The 15606-nt window shown below is 44.4% G+C and overlaps 1 protein-coding gene across 1 annotated transcript in view; it reads right to left on the bottom strand.

The window, feature by feature from the left end:
- The window catches only part of gfod1 (glucose-fructose oxidoreductase domain containing 1), a 29664-nt gene extending 15076 nt beyond the window's left edge, over positions 1 to 14588 (bottom strand). The window contains exon 1 of the mRNA XM_080854893.1: positions 13825 to 14588. Coding sequence (XP_080711019.1) covers positions 13825 to 14077 — 253 coding nt within the window. The 5' untranslated portion in view covers positions 14078 to 14588. The remainder of the gene's footprint in view (positions 1 to 13824) is intronic.
- Between the last annotated feature and the right edge of the window lie 1018 nt (positions 14589 to 15606).

Raw genomic sequence — 15606 nt, 5'->3', positions numbered from 1 at the left:
CAGCTAATAAGGCCATCCCACTGTTCACTTGCTCTGCATCCAGTGCAGATTTCCCCTCTGCATTGTCTAGTCTTCAAATGCCCATGGTTGGCTTTTAAGAGCAAGGACAGCCCAGGCTGAAAGCAATCGCCTTAGTCTCGCTAGTCACCCATGCTGAATCAGGCAGTCAGTTAGCGTTACAGTGGAGCCTGGTGTTTATGCAACCTCTTACACACCCGGTTATGTGACGACCCGGGAGCACGCACCCACACGCACACACACAAACCCTTTTCATCCTTACTTTCTTGTTGCTTGAACTATGCAGCAGGACATGTGCTGCTCTGGGTTTGACAGTGAGATGGTGACTGTCAATGTGGCCTTTCTGCAACAGCCAAATCACCTATCTACCCAGGTCACATTATAAGTGCTTTGATTGGCAGATTTAGCAGAATGAAAGGGCCTATTGGGTACCTGGAGTCTGGGCCATCAACCTTACCAATTTTCTTAATTCCAAAGGTTTCTCTTTCGGTAAAAATCCCATAGTTATCCTTGAACCTTTATTCTAGTTACATGCATCTGAATCATTCTACACCTATTCAACACCTGGCCCCCCCTTTGTCTCACGCAGTTAGTGATTTAAATGTCACCAGTGCCGGTTTGGCCCTGTGAGACCAAGGCCGATCTATGCCACAGCCGGATGCTGTCTGAGATGTTTTTGCTTAACATCTGTAGACACACACAAGAACAGCTGGCTCCATTCATTAGCGTCACCACCTGGTTCGTAAGTTCCACTCATTAACAAACCCTGACGTCTGCCTGCCAAAAGAAACCAACTAAATAAACAAAATGAATCATAAACAGGAAGCACTGCAACCCTCCTCACACCAGGAGAGAGACAGGAGTACAAAGGGGAAAAGCATGTTTTCCTTTGTCATGTCCTTCTTGGCTTGCCATACCTTAGTTGGTAATGCTGATCCGAACAGAATATGGGCAGTTCAACCGCAATGCCAAGACCCAAGTGTGTCGTAACACAATGAATTAGTCACGCTCTGTAAAGGCATGGCATCTATTATCAATCGATGGTTCATTTGGGGGTGTGAATAGCCATGTGTTATCAGTTACTAAATGCTCTCAACACCTCATAAAATGGCATTCAGTCAGAAATGCAATCCACAGGGTGTGGCAGTGTCTCCTCCTACTTGAAATACTGGAATGTCATTGTCTAGTCTATAATATTTATAATCATTTAACTACATATAAACTGGCTCTTTGTATTTCCCCACAAGGCAAATGTAATAACCCACAGACGTCATCCTCAGTGGAAGAACAATTTCCTCGCAGATGAATTAGCCCCTTTCCTTTAACGAAAGCAATGAGCACAAGCAAACATCAGCAACTCAAGGAAAAACCGCCTGGCAAAGCGAGGAAAACAGAAGCCAGGAGTCGTTTCAGCCCCAATCACGGTCATTCAGGGTAATTAACGCTGCTGGCTCCCACACACAGGTTATTTCAGAGGGGGGTTTAGGCGGTGGAAGGGCTGGGCTTGACTGAGTTGATGGAGGAGGACATCTCCATTGAGTTGCCATGGCTACAGGCAGAGTATCAACCAGCTGTGGGATGACTGGAGGATCCTCTCCTCTCCTCTTCTCCTCATGGTTGGCCTCTCACTAGGATGGCTGACCCCATATGAACTAGCATCCAGCAATGAGGAAGGGGGGGGGTGGGGTATGGGTGCTTGACTTAATATTATGAGGAGACAGAGAGAAAGAGACAGAAAGTTAGCCAGGGAAAAAGACAAAAAGAAAACGATAGACAGAGATAGAGAGATAGAAAGATATAGTGACAAGACAGCCATATGTGGGCAGAAAGACTGATGGATGGGCAGATAGATGAGTAAAAAAAAGAGATAGAGTTCCATTGTCTTATTCTGTGTGAATAACACACACCAGGGAGAGCCGTGGATTCACGTGGAGTGTGCGAGTGTGTGTGTGTGTCATTTCACCCACTCATTCTGACACACTCCTTCTCACCGTCACAGCAACGTACGGGGGGAATTCCACGGTGAGGAAAGGAGAAAGAGTCACCAGGGAGCAGAGACACATGTGACTGCATACCATACGGCTGAAGAGACGCCTCAGTCATATCAACGCCAAGATTAGCTTCTGTCTGATAATATGTCATGTGAGGGTGAGGAAGCAGTAGCTCAGGAATGCTCCCGTTATCAAGATGGGGATCTACGGTTTCACTTCAAAGCTGTAAGGGTTAAGGAAAACACCCAGAGGAACTACTCTTTTCATAAACTCTGTTGCGGTCTCTTCTGAATGCATTTCCTGCTCCTTTGGGCAGTGAGATATTAAATGACATTTCGTTTCTAAACTTCTCTTTTTTTTTTTGTATGGAACTGAACACCCAAAGATAAGTCTGTCCTATAAAAGTGTGTTGCTGCATCTAACTGCACGCTTCTTCTGCCTGGGTATGGATGTTTGTCACCATCATTATTGAGTTAGGCTCATCTCGGTGTAATTGGGTTGGCAGGGACAATCACATTGGCTCCACACTGAGAGATGCACTCAGGTTGTTAAAGCAAGAAGGAAACCGCCACGGCGCTGCTGGGAAACAAAGAATCACTTGTGTTACTTCCAACACACACACACGCACGCAAGCATGCACACACACATTAGCCTATGCATAAAACTGGATATGAAACGGCCTGAGGGGAACCTATTTCACACTCGATAAAGAAACAGATTGGATGGTTGGATAGGATGGGGTAATAGACACTGTGGTAAACGGTCCCCAGCTAGGAGTGAATTGGACTCTGGCACTGATCCGGGCTTGTGTTGCAACAGAGATCACTAGCCTGTGTGTTTAGCAGGTTAGCAGATATCACTAACCTGTGTGTTTGTTACTGTCAGCTCTGTGTGGTAGCGTATGCAAAGTCCTCTGTTTGCATAGTCCAGGGCAGTGCACTTATCTACCCCTAGCCAGGCCAGGCCAAAAAGGACAAAGACCACCAAGCTCTGACAGATCTGACCAGCGAAGAGCCTCACTGAAAGGAAAACCCTCTTTGTTTGCCTCGCTTTCATTGTTATGCTAAAAAAAATGCCAGGCCGTGGCTTTTACAACGAAGTCACAAAAATCAATGGAAGTCGTCAATACACCCATCTGCATATTTAAACTGTTGTGGTAGCCTACGCATGTTGCTGGGCAAAAAGTCCTCATCCTGCCCCACTATGTGGTTGCTTAATATTTGCATCATTCATTGCGTAACCGCCAGGGCAGAAAGGGCAGGGCTGTGGTGTTGTTTGTGACCAACAGTAGGAGCTGGGGTGAGATGACGTAGTGAGGGGTAAGACTTGGTCTACAGCTGCTCTGTTAAAATCCTTTCACTTTAATTTGCCATTAAAAGTACATGGGACCTGTAAATATCCCTTATATCACCCCATTTTTTGATATATATTCAAATATATACGTATATTTATTATTTGTAATAACTGAACCCAGAAATACATTATGACATTATTCATTCGTTTTCAGTTATTAAAAGTGGTTCATTTGATCATCAAGGAGAAAACTAGTAGTATATTTCCTTCACAAAAAAAAAAAAAAACTGTCTAATTTTCCATTTAAAATTAAAACAGTCATTTATAGGGAACCAAAATCAGGAAGAGCTCAATGGGTGACAATGGGAGGGTTCTTCTGAAATGCCCATTAATTCCCCTCTGAGACTAAGAGTCACTCAGCAGGGACAGCTTCACATAATGGGAAGGGATTTTGTGCTCACACTACAAGCTCCTAGACGCCTCCATCCTGATGCGTGGCAGAGCCAAATGCCTGGCTATGGAGATGGAAGTGTTTTCTGGGGTACGAAAAAAAATGATTGAGCAGAACTGGAGCTGAGAAACCCATCGCCGTGGTGACAGCCAGCTTGGTCACCTTAGACACGTGCCACTCAGATCCAGGCATGGAGGACAGGCAGAGATGCAGAGACACCCGTCCTGTCAGCCCTGAGGGACATAGGCCTAAAGCAACAAGGCAGATCACACTGATAAAGGAGGCCACAAACATGGAGGACACTGCATGATGCAGATGTCACAAAGCTCAGGACACAGAAATCAGTTTTACACCCAGCCCACAGCATCATCCTCAGTGTCATTTAGCCTTATGCCTTCCACATGCACAAAGTACAGTCCATACTGAACTGGGTTTAGAGTAGCCTTGATGAAAAGAACTCACACTTGTCACCAGTCACCGACAAGATGTCAACAGATTAAATTACAGTTAAGTGAAGGAATTCCAGGGGTTTTCCCACAAATAAAACACACTGTCAACAGCAGTTTCTTCCATGTGCCACAATGTGAAGCACAGAAAGCTCTTATCCGTGCATGTTTTCACTGCGTCTACATAAAGAGAACGGAGTCTGGCACAGCTGGATTTTGGCATCGGACTACTGGTTACTCTAAGAGTAAGCCTTATCTCACCATCTTCTTAACTGTAACCTATACCACTCGGCTTTTCTCAGGCAGCAAAACAGAAACTATGCAACATTTCAGCAGCAGGCCTAATAACATTGAATGAGAAGGAGCAAACTGACATTTTGAAATTGAGCTTGAGCGCACCACTTCCTCCTCGGTTTTTAATAGGGTTACACTGAGGTTCTCCTTTGTGCACCAGACAATCCTAAAACTAAATATCCAAGACCAGAAGTACGTTGAAGTGACTTGACTATTTTCTTTTGTGATTGTAATGTTAGGGCACATTTTTTGTATTTCTTCACAATTTTACCGTTTTTCTAGCTGCCATTATTAAGAACATATTTAGAGATGTCTGACAATAAAGTATCATCACCATCATCATCATCATCCTCTTAGTCATCAGAGATGGGCCATTTATGGAGTTTTGGTAAAGGAGCTTGGTCATCACGAACACTACTGTGGGGAGTAGGCTACTTTCACGGTGACCCATCAGAGAAACAGCTTCAAGGTCAGACTGCCGCCTTCACCATCATCATTGTCATCAATGATAACGTCATTGTCGTCAAAAGCCTCTACTTCCTGTTTCCTGTCATGATCTCAACACACAGGCAGCAGTGAAATACTCTGTATGAATGTACAAAAGGGGCGTTTGGAACAATCGAAGATACACCAATATGGGCATAAAGTCATGAATGCAGACGGATGACACACTTCAAACAATCACACACCGTGTGCGCAGGCACACACACACACACGTGCGCACACACACACTACGGGAAGTCAGAGTGGTTGAAGGACACATTCTTTGAAATTTGGCTCTTCCTGCTGAAATGTCTTTTTGACAATTAAAACACACCAATGCTCAGAAAAGAAACACAACGGTCCCTAATTTAATTGATGGGCAACTGGTAACGAGTAAAGCAACGAATAAACAGGCTAACATAATAAAGAGATGTCTCCCTAATCAGTTGGTGTGTGGTGACTACCACTGAAATATCCCTGAATTTATGGATAAATCCATTCAGTACTCACTTACTCCTCGAACAGGGCCATGTGTTACATACTGTTGGTAACTGTAGCAGGCTGCAGTGTAATGTCAGCTTGGTTTCATGAAGTTCAGCGCTGTGAAACAGAGTGCTGAGCAGTGTGTTGATGGAAATCCCGATGTAACTCAGTTACTCACAATGAGCTGCTTCCTCAATTTAGAAGCAGCGATTGAATCAAATGACCCAAGATGAGCCTAAGTCATTTACCAATTAGACAGGGACACAGTCCAATACAGTTTCACTCTACTGCCGCAGATTCATGAAATACTGAGGGTAACGACTTGGACACAAGTTTAGATGGGCAACTGCTTGAAGGGAGTGAAATTTAGAAAGGTACATATGGCCTCAGCTCAAGCCACTGATGAGTTAAGGATTCCTATCTCTTCAAGCTCAGAGCCACATTTCTGTCACACCTTTGCTCGTTTCAGGAAATCTGTGAACTGAATAAGGTTAATGAAGGTTGCAGAAGGGGTCAGACTCAAAATAACTCAGAGGGCAGAGAGAAAGCATCCAATGACATCCTGCCACCAAACTGGTCTGTGTTTCCAAAAAAGTGTTGCTGAGCAACCACCTTTCATAGACAGAGTTTTCTAAATGACAGCCACTCAAATGTTGTTGTTTAACTAGGCTTTCAGGAAACACACTCCTGTTCATCACTGAAACATGGGACCCTGAAACATGTGCCCAAGTCCTGCTGAGGTCCTCCAGGCAGACCAAGAAGAGGGCTCTTCTGGTTTCTTTCCCTATGGTCCTATCACACAACACCAGCCTGATGCTGTACCATATGAATCTCTAGCAGACTGAGAGAGATGTGTTATTTATGGTTTGTTCGTTATTATTTGTTCCGAGACAGACAGTTGAGATTAGTAGGATAATTGGCTTTTACTTGCAACACCTTTGATTTCCCAACCTGTGAGGGGGAGAGCAGTCACCCCACCCAGCCTCAAATCCCTCGCCTCTGAGGTAATAACCATGATTGCACCCTGATCACACCAAAGATCCCAGGCTCACTAGTATGGCAGTCAGAGAGCATATTCAACCATAGCGACGACACTCGTTTACATAGGCAGATAGACTTCTTGCAGCTTGCCTCACCCTTAGGGAGTGGTAACTGGGAGCAACCACAGACTTGCACATCTTGAGAAACCAAATGATTTGGCGAGATAATGATATCACCACAGAGATGGCTATCATAAAGGGATGCAGAAGTATCAGTGTGAGAACATGCAATTGAGGAGGTTTTGAAATAACATTATTTCCCATCTTGGACCCTGGTGAGTCAAATTACTCAAAAATCCCTGAAAGGAAAAAGAGGAAATGAATTGATCTCTACATAAACAAATAGCAGAGGTGAGACAAATTCATATTTTAACTCAACACATGGGCACATACTCAAACTAAACATATGAGCTTAGTGTGTGTGCTGTGTGAGTGCCAGGCCCTTCAGGAATGCTCACTTCTCAGACATTTGGGGGTGGGGAGGTTATCCGCAAGAAGCTCCATGGGCCAATTAATTTAGCCAACAAAGGCAATTTCACAGAACCTAAAGACCAATGCAGTTTCCTACCCTCCCTAACCCCCCCACCCCCTCCCAGAGACTCTCTGTCTCTTTCTCTCTCCGTCTCTTTCTCTATCATTTCTCCCTCTGTCTCTTTCTTTCTCTGTCTTTCTCTCACTCACTCACTTTCTTTCCGAGTTTCTCTCTCTCACACTCACCAGCATTTGCATGTGAATGGGGATGGGGATGTATGCAGCTTAACGCCAAGAGCTGTGAGACGCTGCAAAACAGGCCCCGGCATTCAGACATAGCAAGGGAGTGCCTCCATCACTAGTTTCTATGGGAACCACGGGGAGATTTGGACCCGTCCAGAACAAAGAGCTTTCCGGAGCAGTTACTTGGTACAGAGAGGACAGATGACTCTAGGTCCAATCTGACCTTGATGTGGCTCAGATTCTCATATCATCCTCCATCTGACACCATTGAGGCCATGAAGAGAACAAGTGAGAGATTCAAGGAAAACCAACCAATAACAAACTCTGTTTAGATACAATTATCTGAGCAAGGAGATATAGTCTATATATTGTGAGATATAAGGGGATCTAAACATCAGAAATTGTGTCTGACTGTAGATAAGAGGACTGGAGCAGATTTCCGCTCGCTACGGCCAATAGAAAAGCTCAATTCAAGAAAAAAGAAAGCCTTTTATCTCAAGTTTACTACCTTCTAGTCATACTTTATGAACTCAGCTCTTGGACTCTTTCTCCAACAAACTCTGTGAACTGCTTCAACTGAGACCTGACCTGTTCACTCACTTTAACACTCTAAGGTCCAAGGCCTTTTAGACTTTTCTAAGTTGTCTGACATGCCTTGATGTTTTTGTACATTTTGCTTAACTAAAAACATTGATGCACAAATGGAATATATGATTCTATTCTAGAAGACCTCAGCAATAATATTAGAAAAGGGTTCAATGTTTCCGTGGTTGTTCTTTTTATGTCTCTAAGACGAAAACTCAAAAATAAAAATATCCCGGACGAGGGATATAGACCTTTTAGTGTTAACACTCTATGTAAGAATATATATTTTTTCCATTCATTCACTCTATGGTCTAACCAAGCCTTAAATGTCCACCATTTACCATGTCCTCACCTTACCACTTGCCCTAATTCTGTAATCTTATGGCATGTTTAAAAACACAAGTGTACACACAGTTAGACCTACATGTACTAATTTGTTTCATGCTGTATGCATTGGATGAGGTTAGCGCTTGCTAGCGACCCTGTTCTATTTCAGGAACCTGATGAGAAGCCGCGTGTTGCGCTGCATCTGTGGTCACAGGCCTGTTACCCAATACCCCCAACAGCCTGTCCCAGTCTACAAGGCAATCCCAGCAAAAAAACACGGCAAAGGTCAATCAAATTAGCCACACAAAGCCAATCAGACGAGGCTGGTGTTTAGCCCCCCAACAACCAATCAAGGAAGCGTGTTGAGTGGTGACAGACGTAGAGTTTCTATAAGCCATGCAAGCAGGGGCCTTGTGGTTATGCTCATAAATAGCTGCCCTATGACAGCTCCTTCCTGTGTGACAACAGTTGAAAGAACACCTCTTACATTCACAAAGCCATAAAGCTACTACTGCAGAGGACACTATGCTAGCTCACATGCTAGCTGGCTAAAGAAAGGCTACCACATAGCCAGCCTTCAGCTTTCAATGAGATCTACTTTGAGAAAACTAGACGAATGTGGCACCAGGTCAAAGATTAACACCACAAGAGGGGGAGAACTAATGAGACTGATTTATTAGCTGTGCCAAGCAGCAATGAACATCAGTCTACTGATCCTCTAGCTACTGTGCACTGCTTTGAATATTAGTGTGTTGACTAATTAGCTACTCAAAATTGATAATAATATTAGCATTTGGCTGCTAATGGTGAGGGTCTGATAGGAAGGCTTTGTGAGTATTATGGGTTGTAGGTGTGAGGGTCTCCACCTATCCTCCCCGAATGTGAGCCAGTAAGACATCCATCACGGGTGCCTGGGTGGAGAGCGGTTGTCTAGACTACCCCACTGGGGCCTAGGACGCAAATGGGGAATGCAGCGAAATCACACAGACCAATGACTGTAACAACAATGGACAGCATACACTCAGTCAAAAGTGAAGCCATTGGAGGGACATTTAAAAATGGCAGAAATGTAACCAAATATGGTTCATTCTGGGTGGACCTGGCCGATTTTCGGCTTACTACTCATGCTCTGGCTCCAAAAAGCACCTATGCACAAACTCTGGTTCCAATTTGGCCAGAATGGACGAACTATTTTAGCTTAATTTCTTCAGAATGCATGACGTGACACCATGATGTCCATCTTTTTTACAATCAATGACTAGGATAAACAAGACAGCGTTCAGACAGCGGTCAACAAGGGAATGGACCCAACCCACATCTAAACCTGATCCTGCATCTCAACACCAGATCAGAACCGCAGCTGAACCTTATTCTGCATCTCAACACCAGATCAGAACCGCAGCTGAACCTAATTCTGCAGCTCAACACCAGATCAGAACCGCAGCTGAACCAGATTCTGCATCTCAACACCAGCTCAGAACCACAGTTGATCAATAGTCACAGGCTGTCCACACTATTAACAATAAAAATAACGACAACTGTAACTTTAACGATATAAGTGTCCACACCGACCAACTGAAGGGAAAATATAGGGAAATATAACTCATGTTTTAATGTTGAAACTATAGTATTTACATTTGTTTTTATGACAGTAATTATTAGTGTGGACTGGCCTTCGGTGTCTATCTACTGTTGCCCATGTTTGCAGTGGTACCCATCTTGCAATGTTGTGAGCTGATATGAAGGTTTGATATAAAAGGCGCCACAGACATTTCTGGGAATATGATTCCCTCTGGAGTTCTTCTTTAATAGGCAATGTGAACAGCTGTGGCGGGGATTAATCTTGACTGCGTTTTGACACAAGGACAAATTTGGAGAAACAAGCGTGCGTAATAATCCTCCTGCATGTTCTATATTCTCGTGAATCATGGATTTAAGGCCTGGATGGAACAGGGAGAGCTAGAGGTAAGTGGCCTCTCCTGACAACACATAAATAACACAAAAGCTTCCATGATCCACACACTTGATCCACTTTTAGACACCATCCTCCCAAACAGAGAGAGAGAGAGAGAGGGAGAGAGAGAAAGGGAGGGAGAGAGAAGAAAAACGAATATCTGTGAAACACTGCTGTGGTAATCCTAATGCTGTGTTACTCTCCAGAGTGCCAAGTCCACACACACAGTCACACACACACACACACACACACACACACACACACACACACACACACACACACACACACACAAAGGACTAGGAAAGTTCCTGAGGAATGCAGGAGGGCAGGGGGGGGGGGGGATAAAGAAAGAGAAATCCCCATCCCCATGGGCTGAAGTAATGTTGGCCAGCAGGACAGACTGGTTTTGCTGTAATTCAGTCACATGCAGTGTGTGTGTGTGTGTGTGTGTGAGAGAGACTGCGTGAATGCGAGTGTGTGTGTGTGCGTGCTGGTGGGTGGTGAAGTGTCACTATGCCGTGGAACAGTTTCCCAGCAGACTCTGAAAAGCCCTGGTTTCTGTTCAGTAATATTTTCTGCGCCCGCTCACTCACTCACTCACTCGCTCACTTGCACCAGAAACAGAATTCCCCACACACTCTCCCAAGGAGAGAAGATCCTCTTGAGAGGCGGCCGTAAATATTTCCCCCATTCTCTCTGGCCGGTTTATATTGGCATTGTGTTGCTTTCCAAGCCTGCATTCTTCCTCTGGGCTAGCTGATTAGCCTTATCGACTCGCCGCACAAGGCAAACAGGCAGCACCGACCTGATAAAGATCATCCCACACCCTGCGAGAGGGAAGTACATTTGCATTCTGACTCAACCTTTCGAGCACCACAGTCACCAAACATTCCTGGGCCCGCAGACTCCACGTACCAACTTTATCCTAGGTGTTTTCTCACAGCATGTGAATTACGATAAAAGCTACATGGATGCCAATGATGGTCGTTTGGTAAACTTAACATAACTATGTGGCATACCATTAGATATGACAATGTATGAAATATTGTACACTTTAGTACATCAAAATATATGTATGACAATATAGTACTACAGCCTGAAAGGAAGGAAGTTTAAATGCGAATCTATCAGTTACACTCCCATCTCCCATCACACCTATCGTTTGTCTATGTTCATCATTCTTAGCAATAATTTAAAGACAACAAACCAAATAACCCTATACAAGCTCATCTCTTCTTTGGATTAAGCACATTTGCTATTTGTTGACAGATTATAACTGACCAGGATTATAACACACCGCATTCACACTGTGTTAAGAGAGCAAACTCAAGTCCCAAAAGAGATCACTGCAGTAAAACTCCCCCACAGTAACAACCAGGAGCTAATAGCTACTAGAGACCAGTGCTGAGGCAGTGGTTCTGGAAATCTCAGAGAGCAGGTCTAGGTGATGGCAGTCTGGTAACCGAACCTTCTGTAAACTGGGATGCATGGTTCTGAATGTACCACACATTTCAAGTCTTTAGAGAGGAATTGTGGGTAACTACAGGTGGCTAAGGGTAACTGTTGGCCACATTTTACTGAGGGTACATGATGACAATGTACAAGTATGTCTTGTGTAAACAGTATATGAGCCCAGCCTTTCATACACCTTTTATTCCATGATCTGAACTCAATGTCTCCATGTCCTACAGCCAGAGTAGATAAGGTCAGCTTGCAGCTCAAAAGACAAGGCAATCTCTGGGGCCTATAGCCTACTCTAAACCAGATGTCTGCAGCTTCAGACATGCAGTTATTTCATTCATCAAGAAGAAGAATTCTCATAAGCACGTATACAATGTCCTCAACATCTGGACTCACTGCTATGGAGGCAATGCGCATTATTGCCCATGGATAATATTAACCTCACTGAGAGTACAGAATATGTGGTTTATACTGTACCAGTGCTTTTTCTATCAACAGACTGTTTCCCCTGAAACCCCAGCTATGAGTTTGTGAAACAGCATTTCAGGACATTTGTAATAGCTTGTACAGGAGGTTTTGTGAAAAAAACCCAGTCTCATTTCCCTTAGTGATTTGAAGTATCGATAAGGAAGCTCTTTACTTGACAAGGTAAGCTATGAGCTTTAAAAACCCTTCTGATGCGGCATCACAGGTTTCTGCTGAAGGTCACGATAATTATGCAGGGCACCTCCAGTGAGATTATGTCTGCTCAACATCTCATTAAACAGTAATGCCAATACACAGCCACCCTTTATTACAGAGATGCAATGCAGCATAAGAGCGAGAGAGAGAGAGAGAGAGAGAGAGAGAAAGAAAGAAAGAAAGAAAGAAAGAGAGAGAGAGAGAGAGACGCAGTGGTCACCCTCAGGCCAACAGGCTAGATCATGACCCACTGTTTGACATGCTACTGAGAGTTGTAATAACTCACAGCGAGAGACAACCCCCAACCCCTCCTCACAGTGCAGTCCTGCCACTGAAGCCTCTCGTCTCTTACGTAAGCGCCAAACCACCTGCGGTCATCAAAGAGTGTATCATGATCCGCCAGCCGCGCTGATGCTGGCTGGCTCAGACACTCGGCCAGCCCAGGTTTATTTTTGGGTCATGGGACATGATCACACGTCCGGAAAATGAATCAGACTTGGGCTCCCACGGCTATTTTCTGCTGTCACTGGATCCAAGTGTGCATCAGTCCTGTCTGGTAATGTGTCAATGATGTGTAACTGTACAGTGCTATGCAGTGAGTAAACCTCACTCCCTGACACCTTAGACATGCTAGCGACAGATGCTAACACCCATGGGTTTTAGCCTCCTTGTTAGCAGGCCTGCCTCCCACGCCAGAGGTTGCAAGTTCAAGTCCGATGCGGGACTGTGCTTGTCCACACAACGCAGGCTACATATTCATCTGACTACAGTCCATGAGCAGGCATGGAGGTTTCTGGACAGTGAGTGGCTCAGTCAGTCTCTGACTTACAGTGATTCATTGGTCAGGTATGTTTGGAGAAAGCAGGTCTTTCAGCCTAGTCATGGGATAACAGTGACTAACAGCTGGCTTGACCTGACGGATAGGCACATCTGTGAATAGACAGTAATGACAAGGAGACTAACCTTAGTGGCACCAAGTAGGGCATTAAATCATAATATCTGTGAGACTGACAATAAGGTTTAGGCAGTTACTTGCCTATTAGGCTACAGTACAAACCCAAATTCAAGCGTGCCAACCTACACTAGCAAATGGTGTTGGAAGTGGGTGTGGTGCTTTGAACACGTCTGAATTTGGGACAGGCAATAGGCAAAATGGCAGACCTGCAGCAGCCTCAGAAAACAGATGCTTGAAAACTCAGGCTTTTAAAACTGATGAACACGATATCGTTATTTCAGTATGACGTAGCCTTGTCCACCACGAACACGTTAAACCAGAGGAACGATATCGCTCTATTGTGAGAGTGAGACTTGCCCACAAACGGTTACACTGCAGCCTAATTTGGGCTACCGAATCGACACATATCAGCATCATGGCTTGAGAAAAAGACATTATAACACAGATAATTCATCTGTAAATATATATATATATTAAAAAAACACCGGTCCCACGAGTTGCCTCTCATAAATCTATCAAATATCGACAGACGGATTAACATGTAGCTTATCTCACGCGTATGTGAAGAATGTCGATATTTGGCACGCAATGACTTGGTTACACTCACACAAAAAAATCCCTGCCTCTTGCTTTCCATCCTGAACTTACCCAGTGTTTTGACAGCGATCTGCCTAGTGAGTGGCGGCGGCAGGTTAATGCAAACCAAATCTACATCCTGATGCAGCAGCACGTCGTCGATCCGGTTGGTGTAAAAGGGCACATCCATCTCCTTGGCTAGCTCCTCAGCTTCCTCTTGCGTTCGTCCCCACAGAGCTTTCACGGAGAACCCCTCGTTCTTCAAGAGGGGGATGATTACCCTCGCGGTCAGGCTCGTGCCAAACACGCCGACCCCGGGCAGCATGGCTCGCCTTTCGCCGTCTTCACAGCTTTATTCCGGGCTTCTGCGCTGCCATCGCAGCCTCGCACTATAACAACGCGGCAAAAACGCGGAGAGAAAAGGACAGCGACTCCTTCACATCAGGTGGCCATCCACCTGCGCAAAACGACCCGCTGTCATGCATTTTCGTACCCGCTCGGGTTGCCTCGCCATGGAAATCGGACTAGGCAACACCCACCACTAAAGCACACTATTAAAATTCAGAGCGTTTTAATATCGCTACACGGATGCACCATTCTTATCAGTTTCTTGCAGGATATGCAACGCAGTCTGCGGTGCTCTACAATAAGCACATCGCTCTCTCACTGCCACTAACCAGTTCTTCAAATAAACCACCAGTTAATCCGCGGATATTCTCATCAGCTAAATCATTTTTAAAATTAGGATCCATCCACTGAAATTGGCCTTGGCGGGTCCATGGTTTTTAAAGCACAGAGTGCCCGCGGATCCGATGTGAAATGCTACTTGTTATTGATGTTGCAGCCCCGTTGTGCCGTGGTCCGTGCGCGTGATACGTCACTGTCCCCGTCCAGCCCTCTCCATTTTTAACCCTTTCAGTTCCAGACTCCTTCTCAATTAACTCATGATCTAAATCTCGCCTGTTTGCGTGTGCGACTGCGTGTGTGTGTGTGTGTGTGTGTGTGTGTGTAAGAAAGAGAGGGAGAGAGAGAGAGAGAGAGTGAGGTATAGTTTATCATATGTGTTGATAATGTCCACAATCATGTTTTCTTATTTCCTTTTTTGGTTTCCTCACTGGTGTAGTTTTTTCATCTTTGGTGTGTTTTGTGGGCTGCCATGGAACATTTAGGAAAATTTTGCTCAGGAGCGATACCTACATTTTCATTCCAATATATATGTTAGATCTGATGTTTCTCTGTGCTATCTTTATAGCTTACCTATGGTAGTATTATCCAAAGGTCAAAGGTAACATGGACTACAGACAGGCCTTTCTAAGCTCTCTCAAATTGTATCTTAAATGTGGTCTTTTGGAAGTGCTGAAGTCATTATCAGGCCTTTAAAGCACTACAGGGCCACAACAGAATGAAGAGACCCAAGATCTTTGTTTTGTGAAGGTAGGCAAAAGGGTTTTACGCACCATTTTAAATGTGTTGCTTTACAAACTCAAGTTAGTTTCATAAACATCAAATTACATTATCGGCTTACCTTATGATATATTTCTGACAGACATATTAAATGTAGTATTACTTGTATTGTCATGGGTATGAGTGAGATTCAGTGACCATGGTTGTTATGGTCCACTCCCGAGGCTTCCTACTATCAGTCATCTTTGCCTGACATGGACTAATGGACCAGTAAACATTAATCATTGACTCATTACTTTGATTCTAACCATCACTCCTTCTTACTACAAATGAACTGGAATTTAACCCTAGGTTATTAAAGGTGTAATACATAGAAATAATGCTCGAATTCTTGCGCCAGGAGTAGCATAAAGTCACCCAACGGCAATGTGAAAGACTGGTGGAGAGCAT

The sequence above is a fragment of the Sprattus sprattus genome, assembly GCF_963457725.1.
Source record: "Sprattus sprattus genome assembly, chromosome: 17".
Lineage (NCBI taxonomy): Eukaryota > Metazoa > Chordata > Actinopteri > Clupeiformes > Clupeidae > Sprattus > Sprattus sprattus.
This window is presented reverse-complemented; position numbering and strand designations above follow the sequence as displayed.